The 19,477-nt window shown below is 37.0% G+C and overlaps 1 protein-coding gene across 9 annotated transcripts in view; it reads left to right on the forward strand.

Annotated features, from left to right (window-relative positions):
- The window catches only part of LOC110449338 (dystonin-like), a 146,460-nt gene that overhangs the window by 47,623 nt on the left and 79,360 nt on the right, over positions 1-19,477 (forward strand). For 8 of the 9 annotated variants that reach the window (XM_021496130.1, XM_021496120.1, XM_021496127.1 and 5 more), the window contains 10 exons: positions 8,576-8,704; positions 10,739-10,756; positions 15,267-15,317; positions 15,802-15,984; positions 16,517-16,612; positions 16,960-17,082; positions 17,429-17,575; positions 18,146-18,208; positions 18,328-18,419; positions 19,122-19,227. In XM_021496130.1, the coding sequence (XP_021351805.1) occupies positions 8,576-8,704; positions 10,739-10,756; positions 15,267-15,317; positions 15,802-15,984; positions 16,517-16,612; positions 16,960-17,082; positions 17,429-17,575; positions 18,146-18,208; positions 18,328-18,419; positions 19,122-19,227 (1,008 nt within the window). The remainder of the gene's footprint in view (positions 1-8,575; positions 8,705-10,738; positions 10,757-15,266; positions 15,318-15,801; positions 15,985-16,516; positions 16,613-16,959; positions 17,083-17,428; positions 17,576-18,145; positions 18,209-18,327; positions 18,420-19,121; positions 19,228-19,477) is intronic. The other variant, XM_021496124.1, reaches the window with a different exon arrangement.

Below are 19,477 nucleotides of genomic sequence, written 5' to 3' on the forward strand. Positions count from 1 at the left end.
ATATTTGAGTTCATAATTTGCAGCAGATCCTACTTTAAATAATATAATATTATTTGATAGCGTAAAACATTGTTTTGATAGTTTTTTGGACAAAAAAGTGAACCCTGTCGTACACCTTTGGAAGGCATCACTAAATAGTTCATAGCACAGGCCCTGGGGACCTTTTTCATTTTTTAAAAATATCTCATGGGTCGTGTCTTAGGGAGCTACAAATATAACCCAGTAATGGTTAAATTGCTTTGTGGGCAAAATTCTTTTGTTCCTGTAACAGGTCCTTTGCAGAATTTCCAATTTGATTCACACCAATATTAAGCTTTAATGACTATCACTCCCTATAAAATCACCAAATAACAGTCGAAGCAATGATGAGTACACCTGTCTTCCTGTAAAATGATCAGCATAAAGTATCATATCACACGACATTATGACCAAACGTCAGTGGACATCCCCGCCTTATCCATATGTACCTGTAAGACTTTCGAAACGATATCATATGGTGTATCAATTAAAAGTCAAAACACTAGTGGCTTATATATAGCCATATCATATCAACGGAAACCTGCAATCTTACATCACAGGAAATAACAGCAAAACACTAGTGGGGAGCCCTGACTTATCCATGCTGAACCTTTAATATCATATCACAACATATAATAGTCAGAACACTACTGGACAACACTGCCTTATCCCTGACACATGCCGGGGTTGAGAGGTGCCCCCTAATGATAATCCTCCGAAGAACGAGGCTTAGACATTCTGCGATAAGAACACGAGACACTAAGGCGGGTGGATATAGATCGACGTGTTATGAGGGTACATATAACATTAGGGGATAGAACCGTAGGCGGTAAATACCAGGTGTGGGACATTACAGTAGATACACTTTTGTCTGTTTTTAACATATAGGTCCATAAAGGGATTAGTGTAAATATAAAATGGCAAATATTGGTGATTTATCAAATTTTATTGAATGCTTTTGAATTATGGCATTTGAAATTGGATCATGTACTGTATCATATTCATCGATCCGCTCTGAAAATGAGTTCTTGATTGAAATAGACATAATCTCATCAGTTCAATCAGGAGAACGTTAGAAAAAAATACTGAGGCGCATCTTATATTACGTGGTGTCATTTACATAATGTAGTGTCTGCATATGCGTCAGGTCAAGCTTGTGTGTTGGAGGTTGTGAAGGTGTTCTCATTGTTATGAGTCTGCATTTCCAACAGATCGCTTATAGTGATAATATGAAGTAGTTTATACTTCTTGAATACGAAAGCTCAGACACTGTAAACCCAACCCAGACCAGACTATTCTCCATTTTAAGCAGTTGGCGTTTTTGTTTAAAGATTAAAAAACACACACACCGTCGTTTACGGGAGTCGAACCTATAACCTTGCGGACTATGTAATTCATTTTGTGATCATACAAAGCAGTCTATCTGTAAACGTATATATTACATATGATACAAAATTGACGATATTGCGAGTGCTCTTTCATCACTGTATAGTAGTGAATATTTGTAAATTAGACTTACTACAATGAAGCGGGATAAACTAAAGATGTACTGATTTATCACATCGATTATCCCCCGAGAAATGGAAACGGCATGGATCGGCGTCCAGCTGATGAAAATAGGTGTTATATACGATATAGACGATACCCATTTTGATATATAGTGTTAGAATACAAAAAAAGTTGATGTACATGTATATTAATGTATAATTACATAAATGTACACATCTTTTGATCATCGTACCGGTTACTTCCATCTAGAGTTTTAATCAAATTTAAATTTCAAATATGGTAATATTGAAAGCATATCCATTTGAACGTTTGCGGTGTTTTTCTACATGTCGTATAAGGAAACTAACTCCATCATAAGCTCGACAGGAGACGTGTTCACAGATTCCTATCTGACGATTTATAGATAATAACAGGAATATATTACATATATATCCTCAATAGATATGTGTGTACAATGTTATCACGTATAACCCGTGTACATGTCGTATCGGTATAGAAATGCTTTCCGTACCATGCGGTACAAGGGAGGTCCTCGTTTACATACAGTTTACACATAAATTGAATGCACTGATACATATATAGGCTTAAACAATTTGTGTTACACCCAAAGTATCCAGGTACATATACGCACCTTGGTAGACTTTACGTAGTCTTTTTAATCATTGGTGATAACTTTCGATTCCGCTTAGAAACCTTACCACTTCAGTATACTAAACTTGCGAAATTTTACGTTTTTAAGATTGTCCGTGAAATATGAGTGTTCACTTGGTAAAATCTGTATTCTGTGCCGATCGATTTAGTTTTGGGGATATGGGGCCTAAATAGTTATTTTCGTGTAAAAATGGCCTTTCTTGGGGAATGACTGTTGAAAAGCACTTTGTCCGTCCAGGATAGTTTTAGGTATGCAATGTAAAAATAAATTGATCACACGGCGCTATTGGAATTCACATCAACTCTCATGTGTAAAGTTCACGTAGTTCAGCAATACGTACGTAGACACGAATGTGGCACGGATTACGTAAATTACGTTTAACATCAATAACCATTGAATTCAGTCTAACTGCACTTGGGGTCAGGCGGTGCAAACCCAGACATCAACGTCACCGATGCAATGCATGCTGGGAAACAACTTCAATGATTTAGGCGATGTGACAGGTTCGAGGTGTAGGATAAAAGTGCTGATAGGATAAATTTTGAGACTGGGAAATAGTTTTGAGATATAGAAGATATTGATAAGCAAAATTACGTTGAAAGATAGGTAGCGGATGTCGATATATGGAAGGACATCGATAAAGAGAAGGATTTTGAGATAAAAGGGCCATCAAGATCGAAAAGGGGGATGCGACACTTGACACGAAACTACAGAGATAGGAAAAGATCGGTTTTGAGCTACATAAATCGAAATAGGATGTGCCACTGAGATATAGAAGGACATCGAAATAAGCAGAAAGGTCCAGATAAGGAAGTGTCCACAGATCGCGGAAAAAGAATAATGAGGAGAAATATCGAACAAAATGGCATTAAAGTGAACACACCGGCATAAGGAAAGGGCATCAAAATAGTGAGTAATTCTGAGATAAGGAAGTGATTCGAGGTAAAAGAAAAGTTACAAGGAACATTGAACTTGAGATAGGAAATGCTATAGTGCGGGGAAAATATGTAAGTCGACAAGGATGTCAACAACGGACTAAAACATCGGTATAAAGAAGAATATTAGAAGGCTAGAAATAACCGTATTTTTAAAAACTTATTCATAATATCAGTGATTAGTTATCGCAATATTGTTATGTGTTTATACACTGATGCAGAACAGAAAAGGTGATAACTCGACATGAAAAGACGAAATCGGAAACCATTGAAATGCCAAGATAAAAGGGCATACAACACAAACCGACAAAACGCTAGAGGATAACTGCTAAATGCACGGGCAAATGATCCCCGTGTGTTCTCCCCATTTAACGGTTTTATGCCAGCTATGTTCAGTTATCATGGAAAGGATTGACCTACATATCACACCGTATTGAATAGAGATAACGTATTATTATGCCCGCCTATTCCTTTTTGTACTCTAATCGTTCTAATAGTAATAATTCGGTGTTTGCCTATCCTGGAGAGGTTTTACCTCAATAGAACCGGAAGGGACACAATAGCGCTGCAATTCAGGACAGTTATCCCTCAACCAAAGCAGAAGTTTAAATAAAACAAAGAAATAGAGTCCAAAGCAAAAATATATCATCACTGAAGAAATCGTCATTTTCTTTATCTGTGATATATATACATGCATATATGCATTTACATTGGATTTGTTTTGAAGTACTATAACTAATGTATTATATGACGGACGTTTGTTGTACTTCTTGTATCCACAGTCTATATTGGGTTCGACCATCAGAATAAAAAAAAAGGATCATACTTTGTTTTCAACGTGTATAACGACAAGAAAAAAAGCACTGCCATACCTTTCCAATTGTGATAAGAAAGAACAAGGACCTTCAGTAATTAATTTATTCACCCCTGAAATTTCATAATGAACTATTCCAACCTTTGGTTTGGAAGAGTTCAAATGTGTCTTCTGGAGTAAATGAGTTTAATGTTTGATAATAACGTAAATACCCAGTCTACCATTAGCATGATCTGTGACAGTGCTCGGTAGTATACGAGTTTTTGATATTCTCGTATCAGAATCAGTTTAAATTGACCTTCAAAATATACAGGTACACATACGAAACAGATTCCATAAACGTATTATTAGTTTGGAGGACTCGAGTTCTCAAGCACCTGCACTTCGTTCATGTGCCCTATGGCTGCTAGGCGACAGAACCATACTGTCCAGTAACGTCTAAATACGCAAACAATGATGACTCAACACAATAACTTGACGTAAGGTTACATACCACCGCCAGGGGTGATGGGCACCTGCCCCAAGTGATAGTGTGACGTCATCTGTCAGGGCGTACCGATCAGGTGAGATGAAACACATGTTGATACATACAACAAAGAGCTAATAGATGCCGAGACGGTCAAGTATATATATACAGATCTACACCATGAGCACACTGTACAGGTGTGATAAAGAAGGAATACGGTGCAGAATACTAGGTCATCCTCCCTTATCAAAACTGTTCACGATTTGTCAATTAATTAAGTTGTGTATTGATACAGTTACTACCGGTGTAATCTGAAGTCTTTCTCAAGTAATTGAAGCATTAACTGTTTGTCATAGAGAAGGGTGTAAATGTAGACAACCGGGTTATCTCCCTTTAAAAGATGATTTGTGAGTATCTGTGCCTCATGTAATGAATTCTTACTTGACTGATTGCAAACCATTCAAAATAGTACACGCCATGGTGATCCAGCTGTGTATTCAAAACCTGCTAGCAATTATACAGTACATAGATACATGTATACTGAAGGTGCTCGTATAGAAGCTGTAGATTCTTAAAGCCGTGCCGATTCTACAGACTATGCCAAATGTTGTGTTATGATGTGTTTAACAAATCTTTCGTAACCACCCAACAACAAATCACAATGAAAGCATACCAGACCATACGATAGAAATCTAGCAGATGGTAGACATAACATGGGAGACACTATAGTACATGTAAAAGAGGGGGAGGTGGGGGAGGGGATAGAAATGGAAAAGGCCCAAACTACCGGCCACTTCAGTGTTCTATGTAGCTACCAAGATGCCATCTTATGAAGCAGGCAATGAGGGGCCAAAGTGGATGCATATAAGTTGACCCATACGATCATACAGCGGGTGTATTCTTACTTTGAATGTGGATGTGCTGTGCAAGGCATTACAGGGAGTGTACGTAGTAGCCATACCCGTGTCATCATACTCTTATAAGCACACCCGTCGCCGTATGATAAGTCATATTCAGATAATCGCTGATGTATTATCCTCTCAACATAGAGTAAGTTATCCACAAAATAATTGTGGAGATGGTCGTTTCAACAATATATTGAGTACGATCGCGACTTCGTTGTGAGAACACGAGACACCAGAACAGCGCCGACTCTGAGAGTGCCAAGATGTTTACGTAATCAATCATTCACCGTATTAGATTCCCTAGACCCCGACCATTCACGTCGATAATGGCATAGAACGAATGCCAGACATGGTCAATACCGGAAGTTGGTACCTTGCGTTAGGTATCTTACACAAACAGACGTTTATGATTTATAATACAATGTTGTCATCGTTACAAGAGATATCAGTTGATGTCGGTCATACGGACCGATGTTCGACTGGGCACGCTGTGTTTGTGTGTTTATTTATTTAATATACACGTTGTACAGTGATTTCAACTGATCAACTAAGTTAACATTGACCAGTTTGTAAGAATTCAAGTTCTGAGTCAGGATCGATGGAGAAGTGTGTTATGACTTCATTATACCATCAGCTTGAACTGCTTCATTCAACTTCTCACCCTGGAAAGGGAAGTACCTGTCTTGTGATGCATTGACGCCGCAGACGAGTACAGGCGCCACCTGGTGGCAATCCGTCCTATCAGGTCAAATCTGACCTCGTTTCATGATGTACGCGTCACTCATTATGGATGCATTTGGATGGTAAAACGCTGTTTAAATAGATAATACCAAAATAACTTTAATTTTCTTCTAACAAGTTCTGTGCAACTCAGCATACCGCGACACTTTATTGTATTCAATCTCAGGACGAATCGACTTACACAAAAAAATGTATATCTTATTTAAAACCTTTAAACACACCAGTCAACATGATAGTCGTAATGTTATTATCAGCACAATAAAGCAAAAAAATATGTTATCAAGGGTGTTAGCTTTAAAATACAGTCAGTTTAGAAATGAGGTCATTTGTGCTCCGATCTATATTTAGATTAAACCGACCAAATTCTTTTGAAATACAAATAGTTTAATTCGCCGGTAGTTTATTAAAGGTACCAGGTCGGTCCGTGTGTTGTACCGGCTCATATTCCCCGTGTCTTCTGTATACTATGGCTTGGTGTTTGTGATTGTTCATTGGGATTACAAATCCGAAACACGTATTTATCAATTTAACTCTTTAGATGGTGTCAGCAAGTGTTTGCCGTCAATCTGAGATAAAACTGTCCGAAATCTCCAAAAAATGAATAAATCATATACCAAGCTGCTTTACGAAATCTAATTACACATTTTACAGGTAAATGCCATTTTCACAATCATTTGTTTTGTGTAAAACGATAAAAATGACAGCGTCGACAAACTGTTTATAAACACGTATCTATTCAATTTGATATCTTAAATAAATATACACATATTCTGCGTTTTGAAATGAGAACAACTTTAAATACCCGAAAGAGCTGTTTTTTTTTAAATCAAAATCATTAATGACAATTAAAAAAGACGAAGAGGTTTAATTGTGTAGTGTATGCACAGTATTCAATTCCTTATATGACTTAAGTATACAGATTTCTTTTCTATTCCTGGAAATTTGAACTATTACACTTCTTCCCAAATATGTGACTGTTACACACTCGACTGTTGGTGACAAGACTATTGCACATTTTCGGCACACGTCTGCATTTTTCCATTCAATATACACATTTTTAATAACAATTCTCTGTGGGGTGAATGTTAAAAACAAATACGCTATGTTTATATGTTTATTTATTAGATTCGATGGAACAGAATATAGTTGTCCCTACGTACTGGGAACAGTCATGTGAGCTATTTCCTCAAATACGAATATAAACTAGCTCAGTAAATAACTGTTATATTAAAAAGGAATTTAAATAAAAACTGAAAAGGAAACTAAGTTAGATTGTTGTAGGAAAATATACAATGTCTAATCCACATGTAATTTAAGTTCAAAAGGTGACAAGATTTCGAAATTACATGTACAACTGTATTTACTGATTTGTAATCCTGCTAAGCGCGAACAAGAGTAGAGGATGGTAAGAAATCCTGATTTTTCTTTTAAGAAAATTGTAAAAAAAATCAGTCCAGAAAAGTCGAATATGATTGATGACGAAGTTATGTTTCTGGTGACTAAACTATGGCTACATAAAGCGATTGCATTGCCGCCATATGCCTGACATATATATAAAAAAAAAAACACTGGTATCTATGATCCGACTGTGAAACAGATGTGACCGCCGTCTGTGTCACATAACAAATAACAGATACGACATAACGTGTCAGAGTAATGTTTTAACAGTTTACACATGTCAAGCTTACGGCACAAATATTGTATAGGCATTTGTCATAAAGCGATTAAAAACGTCATTGAATTGTTTTACTAGCTAGCATCCTCTAGTTAGAGTTATTTCCCTTAGGGTTAAAAATCGTTAACCGGAAACAGGAAGTTTATTTTTTCTTATTAATAATAACATATTTTTATATTTGTGAGAAAATCTGATTACAGATTGATCTATGGTCATGATGTGGTTATTTAACTGTCAACACCCACTTAGGGTACATGTGGTCAGATTTGATAACCAACATGATAATAATATTTGTGATAATTGAAACAGTTGAAAGATACAGCGATCTCGATCCGTACTGTAATATACAAGTGTACTTGTACGATTATGTTGGATTTAAAATGAATAAAAACATGGAACATTTTACTCGAGTGATGTAATTTCCGTCCCTTTCCGGGGCTACAGATTTATAAGATATACGGTTTTACAAATTAACGTCGCAGCAACAAATTGTTGGCTAATGGATGACATGAAATGCAAAACACTTGGGATAAATATAGGGATGGCAAGAGAAAAGATAAGATAAACAAATGTCTTAACTTCACAGCAGGGCAGCGAGCATATCATTTTAAACTTTATTGAATGCTAAATGTCAGTCTGACGTTTAGGGACTATAATACAAACATCAAATTACATGTCGATAATATAACTAGGTGTGAAAGTACTTCAATATAATTGAGAACAAAACTGAAATAGAAATAATTACCGATGAACGCAATATTAAGACAATACTTCGACTGCGAATCCTAATCATGAACTTTAAAGAAAGCTTCAACGATTTTGTCTTCAAATGTGTAAACCATTTAAACTGTCTTTTACAGAAACTAGTCCAAGAGATTCCGTTTAGCAATAACTACATCGGAATCCAACAAGCGCTTGAAGAGACCAAAGAGAGGACCGACCAAATCAAGAGCATCAAGCGGAAGGTGGACGAAGTAAAGAGAGCTAGAGTGAGTTTCCGGACGTAAAAATCCGTTAATTTGAACGTCAACTTATACTAGGAATGCGATAACAATTAAAACTATATATATAAAATATATAAAACATTTTTTTCTTATATAGTATATGGTAATATGTAGACTTGTATATACAAAATATATTCATATTATTTTGATTCTGTAATATTATAACTTCATCCCTCATTTATGCATCATTTCATGATCATTCAGCATGTATCATGTTTTGTCATACTGTAAACGTATATGTACTGGTACAAGTCCGATGCGTTCCGAATGCAGTTACATATCAGTTGACATCCTTTCAATCCATTTCAAAGTCAGCAAGCATGAATACAGTATTTTTAATATACATTTTTTCTTTAAATATACTGGTTTCGAAGCATCCATGACTTATTAACTCCTTACTCGGATATACCATTATCATTGTTCCAACAAACAGCTGTATATATTGGGTACTACCGATGCAGCTTGTTGAAAAAGATATCTTCTGAATCGGAAAGAAAGTCACAAAATGCATCATGAACATGAAACCATTTTCCCAGTCTACCCAGTTATAGAAATGGATACTTACATGCTGGAAAGTCAACATGAGAATATGTAAATGATCACTCGGAAACTTTGGTCAGTTATGGTAATGTCTAATTAGTGAATGTTTGTTATCCTACCAAACTCATTTTTCTGTAACATTTTAAGCTTAACATATCATTCCATGTCTACTCCTTTAGTAAATCATTCATATTATGTGTTGTATACATTTGTGGCATTTTGACAAGAACTTTTCACAAATCACGTTTTTTTTGCTGTGTGTGACCCATCTTATCATTATTACAGTGTCGTGTCTGTATTGTACATACGTTTATAAGCTGATTATGCCGTACATGTACTAACTCATTCACCCCTGAAGACACGTTTGAACTCTTCCAATTCAAAGGTTGGAATAGTTCATTCTGAAATTTCAGGGGTGAATGATATGATAACAGTTGGAAATGGATTTCACGTTGATGACTACTTCAAGATCAGAGAGCGGAAGTCATTAAGTTTTTTACGATGTTCTGGTGAAGAGTTCTGATATATTGATGTTGTCCCATATTACAACCGTATCAATTAAATAATGACCGGAAGCTATAAACTCAGTTTGACGTCACAGACGGACACAGAGAATAGGCACATACATACATGAAACATAGAAACACAAGTTAGAAGGCTCAACATGAGCTAGACAAATCTAGTACTCGTAATTGATTTTGTAGTAGATAAGCATTATAAACGACACTGTTTAGAAGTGTGAGTCTGGAAATTAGCTAGACGCCCAAAATATATTAATTTAATTTAATTTTAATTTTCCTTACACAATTATGGCGCTGTAATGTATTACCAAAGTACTTAATCACATACTAGTATGTAAGAAGGTTAGATACCTACCTTGCTGTAACACTGGTCTATCCGGAGACATCGTTTCTATTTTCTACTCAATATAGTCCTATAATATACTGTTCTAGATCTTTGAAATCGTGGGGACGTCAAATACTGTAAATCAAATAATATTTCAAAACTTCTTTGTCTAAGAATCTTGAAAACAACAATAATATTTTTCGTGAAATCAGATATTCTTTATACCATATGTTGCAAAATTACATTATGAATTCCGTTTCTAAGTGTGTTTTTCATGAATGTATGTTAAAAAAGAAATACGAAAATATCCAGTTTCTTTTCACAAATTACGACATTCCTAAAAGATTGACATCTCCAAACTCGTTTATGCAATGATGATTCAAATATAGAGCGTGCCAAGTGTACTGATCATGTGTTTATATACATGTATGTTTAACTGTGTACAGAAAACAAACCATGCAATGGTGGATGACCAAATGCATTCATTCTATTTGACGTCACACGTTCCTCAGTCTTCCTGTTTCCGGGCCAGGGGCTGCTTTGATTGGTTGTTATTCTGTAAGCGTTGCTATGATTGGAGGGGTTGTATGTCGCCATGTTAATTAGCGGAGCTGGTAAAACTTTTCGTTGTAGCGGAGAAAACCGAGTGTGGTGAGTGACGTATGTGTGATCTAACCTACTAACACGGCACCTGTCCTCTCGTCCGGCCTCTGTCCGGCATTCGTCCTGTTGTCTGGCGTCTGTACGGTAGTCCGACGTCCGTATGTTGTCCGGCACCAGTCCAGTAGTCTGGTGTCTGACAAGGAGTCTGACTTCTGTCCAGTTGACCAGCGTTTTACCAGAAATCTGGTTTCTATCAGTATTCCAGCGTTTTACCACAGGGACCTGAGAATTTATTACAGCTATATTTGGACATAAACTAAAGTGTTAAGAGTAATTATATGAGCATTAGGGGTGGCATTTTTACCGAAAATCGATCTTAACCCCCCGAACGTGTAAATTTACTCTAAATACCTTAGTTTAGGTCCAACTAATGCTGTAACAAATTAGCAGGTCCATGTGTGTTTGACAAGTAGCTTGGTGTATGCTGACGTCTGTCCGGTTGCCCGACACATATTCAGTCCTGTCGTCCGCCTCCTGTCAAGTTGCCTGGTGTCTGTTTATTAGTGAAACATCTGTCCAGTTGGCCGACCTCTGGTCAGATTTTCGAGTTTTGTTCGAGTTCAGACCAGTAGAGCGGTGGCTGTGTAATATTTTGGCGACTGTCAATATTGGTCGGGAATTTGTTAAGTCCGACGTCTGTCTAGTAGCCATTCGTCCTTGTATTTATTGAAAATGTTTGGTATATCAGGTATGTTCAGTATAGTAGCCGAGCGTCTGTCCAGTGATCGGGTATCTGTCCAGTTGTCCATCGTCTGTCTTTTAAGCCGACGTCAGTCCGATCGCTGAGGTATGTGTCCGTTAGTAACGGACGGGTAAAGAAGTTCCGGTTGTCCTACAAAAATGTAAAAAGACAGACGCATCAACGATTGAAGTTATAATAAGCATACCATTCTTCCTTTGTCACCAATAAGTGTCAACTACATATTTACATATCCGCACACTTATTCCCACACCTAAACCTTGGTAGGTTTACTGACTTATCTATGCAGTATCTTACTGACTTCAATGAAAGCTAGTATGCTCCATCCATATTTCACGATATTCTGCAACGTTGAACTTTTATTCTTCCGGAAGTTAGATTAAATCAATACAAAAATGGATTGAATTATTATATGACAAGTCATTAAGAGATAAAGCCAGACTCACCAAGGTGTGGTGTGGATTCGTGTGCTAACGTATAGATAGCTGCATCCTCGATACTCCAGGGGTCACGCTCACTTTTGCTCTCTTCACCCCTGGAATCTGGAACCTGATTAACCGCTAAGGCTGCTGTACATGTATATATACCTGATTGCAGAGTTTCGATACCCGACTTCAAAGCCAGTCAATTTCACAGTTACACGACCGTACAGATTACTTTGATGCCCTTCTCATCCACAAGGTGGTGTACCCTGGACCTTCGATTTGCTATATATCCCAGGGGCGCAGGGAGCGAAAGTGAGGTTAACCCCGGGAGTATCGAGGAGGGAATAGTTGGTGTTTTGGTTGTAGTTAGTCCGACAAGTCTGTCTCGTACAGTTGGTGTCTGGTGCTTCCTTTTCGTCGTACGTCGTACTGTGTGGATGCCACGTCTGTTTCCCTTTGTATCCTCTAATCATTCCGGTTATGTTTACACGTAGCATAAACTGTATATATACCAAAAACTTGCTTTTCGAATTTTTGATTTTCTCAATAGTAATGAGTTAAATACTTGCAGTATTATTTACAAATCATAGATCGTTTTGAAGGTAGTAGTATGAACAAGAAGCATTTTGGAGTAGCGGAACCAATACTGCCTTATCATTCGCTTTATTCATCAAACGTCATATTTCTTTTAATAAAGCTCATCAAGTCAATTTGAAGCTTAACATTTTAAAACTTAATTTTCACAATTTATCAAAGAAGATATTCTAAACGGCGAACGGATCAAGTTGTGTCCCGTCCAACTCGAACACCAGACTAGCGACATTAAGGATATGTGACTCTCTCTGGTCAAATTGAAAAGCAAATGACCCTCGGTGTTGTGTATAATTATTCAGTATCATTAAAAAATCGCCCTTCCGACAATCAGCGGCTTATAAGGGAAACGTACAATGTCATCCACACAGGCGGCGCAAAACGTAGTACTATTATATGTTAGCCAGCATCTATGCTTTTCATTAAACAGGAAACGGAAGTGTAGTGTGTAACATCTAAACCTAACACGGGGAAGGTCTCCTGTCTGAATTGTATACAGTTTCTGTAGATATTTATTTTCAGGTCACATTTTCGTTTTCAGATGCAGGGTGCCGAGTGATACATTGTAATTACTGCCAATTAAATAAACGTTTTGAGATGGTAGATGTAGCTGATACGTATTGGCCGTGTAATAAAAGACATTTACGATAAGATGATACGGTATAGAATAACAGCTGTTCTTAAAAAATATAGTAAAAAGACCATTTGAAAACCCATTATAAACCGCAATAGAAATTTCCAGTGTCTGTTAGAAGTTCAAACTGGAGGAGAATGAACTGGACTGTAACTGACCAAGTACGCGTTATAATTGGACCGTGTCCGACTGTCCATACCCTGAACTATTATTACATGGACAGTCCATACCTGGTTTATTGACTCTGAACTTTTGCCAGTCTTGCTTCTATTTAGTATTCTGCAATTGACAACCCTGACTGACTAGTCTTAGAGATTGTTTTGCCTATACTAGTAGTTATGTGTAGGATGTCTTTCTGATTTCGCTTTTAGAATTATTCATTTTAGAAAACACACAGTATTAAAAAAATATACATATATTGTACACTTAATTCGTTTACACATATGGTAAGCTATCTTCCAATGAAATTTTTGATCAGTTTTAAATTCATTTGTTTAGCAAACCATTCAAAACTTTATTTCTTGTCTATATTTTTTCCCCGATTCTTTCACACGTAAACAACTGGCTATCGGCACTTGCTTTACCTTTGACCTTTGCCCTTTGACAGTCTATTTTGCCCTTTAGCCCGACCTCCCTGGAGATTCATGTAGAGAATTTCATATTTAACTTTTCATATCCTTCCTTCATAAATTATTTAGCTGCTCTCCAGCGAGATTCTGTAAACAGTAACACATACGTATTATCTGAATGAGATATTCACATATACAGGCTGGGCATCCGTAGGGCTGGCGTTTTTGATCAATTTTTGTTTCAGTAATGTTTCATGAAAAGACATATTTTGTGGGTTTAAGTAATGACCGATTATTGGAGAGAGAAAAACGTTGACAGATTTGTTATAAAATGAAATAAGAAAATAGAAAAATAAAAATGATCAAAAATAATGCGCTATCATGTCAAGCTGTCTGTTACCATCCGACCCCTGGAGACCTATAGGTATACAAGTCTTTTTATTACCGAGTAATGTTTAGCGGACCTTGCTATCTACCCGTGTATATAGGTAATAGATTATCATTTGAATGCATAGACGAATTCTTCTGTACAAAATTCCTTTGACAGAAAATCCCAGATTTACCTACATTTCAATATAGACTTTTGATGTGTGTTTTATTCTCTGATCTGAGTATGAATGACGCTCTGTGTCGGGCTTACACCTGTACTGGGATTTGCTCTCGTATATCAACAAAATTGCTTACACATAGGTTCACGTATTACACAGGTATTTAGGATACCTCGGGGAATGTATCAAAAAGTCATTCTTCACGATACTGCCATTTCGGGGTAGGTGTTGGGGTACCACACCTCTAAATTGTTTAGCATTCCTGTATTACCTTAAAAATCGCTTCAAATATCACCCTTGAAAACGTAGCAACAGTGCCTTGTTGTTTAGCCTACCTGTAGGTCATAGCCCTATAGATCGTTATCAAGGTTAACTAAGAAAAATGGATAAATAATTAAACAAGCGACCTTATTCTACACCACTGTGTAGATTCGACACGTCACGAAACAAATACAGAGTTAGCTCCCTTTCATCTGTTACAACAAACGGACCCGATGTTCGGAAATAATCCCGACACTTGCCAAGTGAAGAACGTTTAATGTTTTAGCTTGTGTGACTTTAAACAGTTAAGATCATATGATGACGCTGATATCATAAAAATATACTTAAATAACTTTAGCTGACCTATTTTCCAAAATTACTTGTTTTGTGTAAAAGCTGGTTTGTTACTCCTCTGGTTATAATTTAAACTGTAAAACAGTATATATATACATGTATATATTGTACTATTATCATATATGTTAATGCTAATTGTGTTTTGTGAGTTTATCATATTTTCATATTCTTCTCATAATTCTTGTTTAAAAATCATATTAGTTTTCTCATTTTTATTTTGTACATTTCATCAGAACATGCATATTTCATTTTCATATTGTCTTGTTACACTGACGTCTATTATAATGTGATTTCATTTCATATATTTGTTACATGAATAAAACTGTTACCATGTTGCGCTAATAAGTGTGTCGCTTTAGAGTAAAATGATAAACGTTTGTTCAGCCTACCCTATAACGGTTTTATTGTTGCTACAGAGCCATGCTCAAGACTGTCAAAACTTGGAACAAGAATACGTCACACTCGAGGTAAGTCATGGAATTATTGAAATAAAACATGATATTGTCAGTCAAGGGAATACTATGAGGATCCTTCTGCCGGCGGAGAGTTACGAAAAATAGTTTGACGTGTGTGCATGATTGATACATCCAGACTTGATAGCATCATACAGTATTGCTGTTTACCAATGTTGCTTTGCTGTACAATATAATCGTAAACCAAATATTCTTTATCCTCTTTCATCTAAAGTGCATCTATAAAATCATTTTGTATCGAACGTGCTTCTTGAACGACTTTTAGGTATTTTAAAATAACGTTTGATGAGTATGCGATCCTGGAGCATTCGGTTGCTATTGGGATGCGCGGGAAAGGTTATTTACAGAAAATTAATACCGATATAGCTTTACAATGATGAACCAATACAATATCTTTCTGCGTTAGTACACAAACCTAAAGTATTGGTCAAATCATTTACCAATATTGTGTTTATGGATTTACTGGTTCCGTCTTCAGGACCAGGCGTTGCAGAAGAAGCGTTGCCTGGAAACGCTGCTGTATGTAAATGAAGTCGAGGACGTTCTACAGAATGTCCAATCAGAATTTGAGGAGCGTGCCCTCTACCTGACAGAGCGCAAGAAAGTCTTCGAGAGTGTATATAGAGAAGATGATGTCGAAGCTTCGGCACGCATGCACAAAGTAAAGTTTTTTTTGGGGGGGGGCGGGGGAACCGTTTGTTGTTTTAAACGTATTTCAAATATACAATGTTATTTCAATTAATAAACGACAGAGGGCACGTATTTGTGCAAATTCTGTATATTTCGGCTCTTTAAAGTAATGTTTTTTATGTTTTGTTGCTATTAACCCGGTGTTCACTATGATGACATGACATTTACAAGGTATTGACCCAGATTTACTAAAGGTTATCGTTAACAAAACCAAAGACGCTTACCCTTTAGGAACTCTTGGTCTTATTCCGCCTTTGTTATTTTTCCATATGTTCATCGATTTTAAATTCGAATTATGGTTTTGTGAACACTTCGATAATCTCTTGTTTTATTTTCTTTAGAGGGAAATTGTTCACCTCATAACAATTGACACAGTTACTGTGTGAGTTCCGTCAATGTCAGTAACGATACACGTGTAAATGTAGGGGTATACTTACATTTACAGATACATGTGAATGACAAACACTATGACAACATCCTTATATATATATATTTGTGTACAGGATTGTGTATACGCGTTACATCATAGCTGGGAATGGCTGACAGAGGTATCCGGCTGTATACATCAACATATACGTCACGCCGGAGAATACCACAGGGTAGGTCACGTGATCAACAACCAAAGGTTCCAGAGTTCTTGTAAACGATCCACGTCTGGGATTGATGAATGAATGAAAGAATCACTTATCATACAATCAATACGTGGATTAATTAACGAACAATTGCATTACAGAGTATCGATTGTTTGGTATTTGTAGGATTATTTAATTTATGACTAATCGATGTATCAATCAATTAATCATTTAATCTAAAAATGTATCAATTAATCAGTCTATCAGTCAATCAATCAATCAATTTAAATCAATCAATCAATCAAATGTCAGGCCGGTGAAAATGTATACTTTCGTTGGTCAGCAGTTGAGAATGTTTACATCTATGTCGACAGTTTTACCATGACATCCAGTTCCTAGACGAAGACATGAAGTATTACATGGGCTTAATGAACAGTGAACGCATGAGGTCAAAGGTCGAGACAAGAGAACCAGAAGTCTTCATAAACCACCTCAAGGTATAACAACACTATCTCTTTGGATTGCATTCGTGCTGCTTCCTTATCCCATATATTTGCGATAGAAAAAAAAATGAATGAAATTTCATCAATCTGTTTACATTCTTGCTAGATAGAGAGACGACAAAGTTTTTCCTGTTCATCAATTTTACAAATTGTTTGAAATAGTCCAATGAAATTTTAACAAAATATGAAAATATGAAAACAGGTTAGATGGATCAGGACCCGCTGAACGGCTCGGACATATAATACCGAAATAGGTAGAGCGTCCATCCATCAGGCTCAGTATGGAGGATATCGTTTTCAGATTCAGGTTTGACTTGTGTCTTTCTCCACTTTATTCCAGGACGTCACAAGACGGCTGTTAGATTTCCAGGCACGTGTCGATCGCCTGAGTGACACTAGTACCTCCGTTTATCCAGTACATCTCAGAAGGGACACGCCCGTCTACCCCACCAAAGTCAAATCCCTGGTGGCCTACAGACACCAGGAGGTAGGTTATCACGTGGAAGGGCAGAACTGTACAGAGTAGGAAACTAGGTGACCAGACAACGACACCACTTGTCAGAAAGTTAACATAGTCTTCAGAATAGGGCACCAGTAACACGTGATCAAAGTAGGGTATCACGTGGCGGGGTAGAAATGTTCAGAGCAGGAAACCTTAACCAGAGAACCATATCACTGGTCAGAAAGTCTACATACATGTTGTGCTCAGACTAAGATATCAGTGACCAGAGAAAATTATCAGTGATCAGAGAAAAGTATCATAAGAGTAGAATATCACGTGATTAAAGTATGATATCACGTGATTAAAGTATGATATCACATAATCAGAAAATGGTACCTGTACTTGTACCTCTGTTCATAGTCTCAATTATATATGTCAAAAACCGACAATCAAGTTACCGTTTTTTCGTGCTATTTTACTTTTAAAGACTGTTGTAAATCTTTTTAGTCATCCAACCAGGCTTTGATAGTGTAGAGCATCTATTCTGACTTTCATGACGATTTCATTTTTTTTCTGGGCAATCTTTATCAGAATTGTTCTTTTTCAAATTTTCAGATAACACTTGAAGCTGGTGAAGAGTGCTTCCTCCTAGACAACTCGGATGCGAGTAGATGGCAGGCAAGTGCTTCTCTTACCTCACAAATACAGGACAACCAACAAATGAACGTGTCGGATAATTGTTTTTTTCTATAATTGTAACATTGGCTAAGTAAACACTAACTGTTTCCTGTTGACAGATCCGCAGTAAAAGTGGAGCGGAAGCGGAAGTACCCGGGGTTATACTTGTCATCCCTCCCCCTGAAAAAAAGGCGATTATAGAAGCACACAGGTAAGGAAGGGTGGAAATTAGTAGACTTGTTTTGGTATTTAAGTCACTGATGATGGTGAGTTATAATCACACCCATGAGTTATTATCTATAAATTATTTGGGGTATTAATTTAGAACTCTGTACTGTAAGATTGTGTATACAGCAAAATTACAAACAATTGTCATCGTAACATCATCTCTGTTTAGTCTTCTACGTTTTTGTATCGGATAACACCAAGTCTCGTTTCAATGATATCTGCATCCGGCATCCTCGATACTTCAGGGGTAACGCTCATTTACGCTTTCTGTACCCCTGGTATACGCCATAGCAAAAGTGAAGGCTCAGTGATCGCCACTTTGTGGATGAGTCGTGAGGACTATTTTGATCCTTTGATATACACCAACGTAACGGTAAAACAGACTTGCTTTGAAGTCGGGTGTCGCTCCTCTGTAATGTTCCATAGACAGGTGTCAGCCTGCAGCAATTGGTCAGAGTTTTACCTTGCTAGCCGTGTGCCTTCAACTTTTCTATAACACATTCCAGGGGTGCAGAGAGCGAGAGTGAGCATAACCCCTGGAGTACCAGGATGTATTATCTGATAACCTGACGAAACCTTTTTGCTCTATTATTTGTAAGGTACCATGGAATACTATTGCAATGCCTTTCTCTTTTCTTTAATTGTATCTGCTTCTTTTCTGTAATTCCGTGTCTTCTTTTTGCAGAATAAAGGAACAGATGATTGTCCATTGGGACACAACACTGAAGCGTCTTCGGACCCAGCTAACCCAATTCTTGACCAACAGCATTGACGACACGCCCTCCTCAGAGGTCAGTAGAGGTCAAACGTGATTATACTATATTATTGTGGTCATCCCAAACACAGGGATAAATATAAGAGAAGCCACTTTTCCCATTATACGTTGAATCTACCATATTTCTTTATTTGATTCCTGTAGGAATAATACATTAAACACGATTGTCGGGGCATTGATTTGGGAACATGGTTTTACTGTTTTAAGTTTTTCAAGTATCTCTCTAGTGTACACAATATGAACTGTCCACGTAATTAGTGTGATTT

The sequence above is a fragment of the Mizuhopecten yessoensis genome, unplaced genomic scaffold (assembly GCF_002113885.1).
Source record: "Mizuhopecten yessoensis strain PY_sf001 unplaced genomic scaffold, ASM211388v2 scaffold4583, whole genome shotgun sequence".
NCBI classification, from domain to species: Eukaryota; Metazoa; Mollusca; class Bivalvia; order Pectinida; family Pectinidae; genus Mizuhopecten; species Mizuhopecten yessoensis.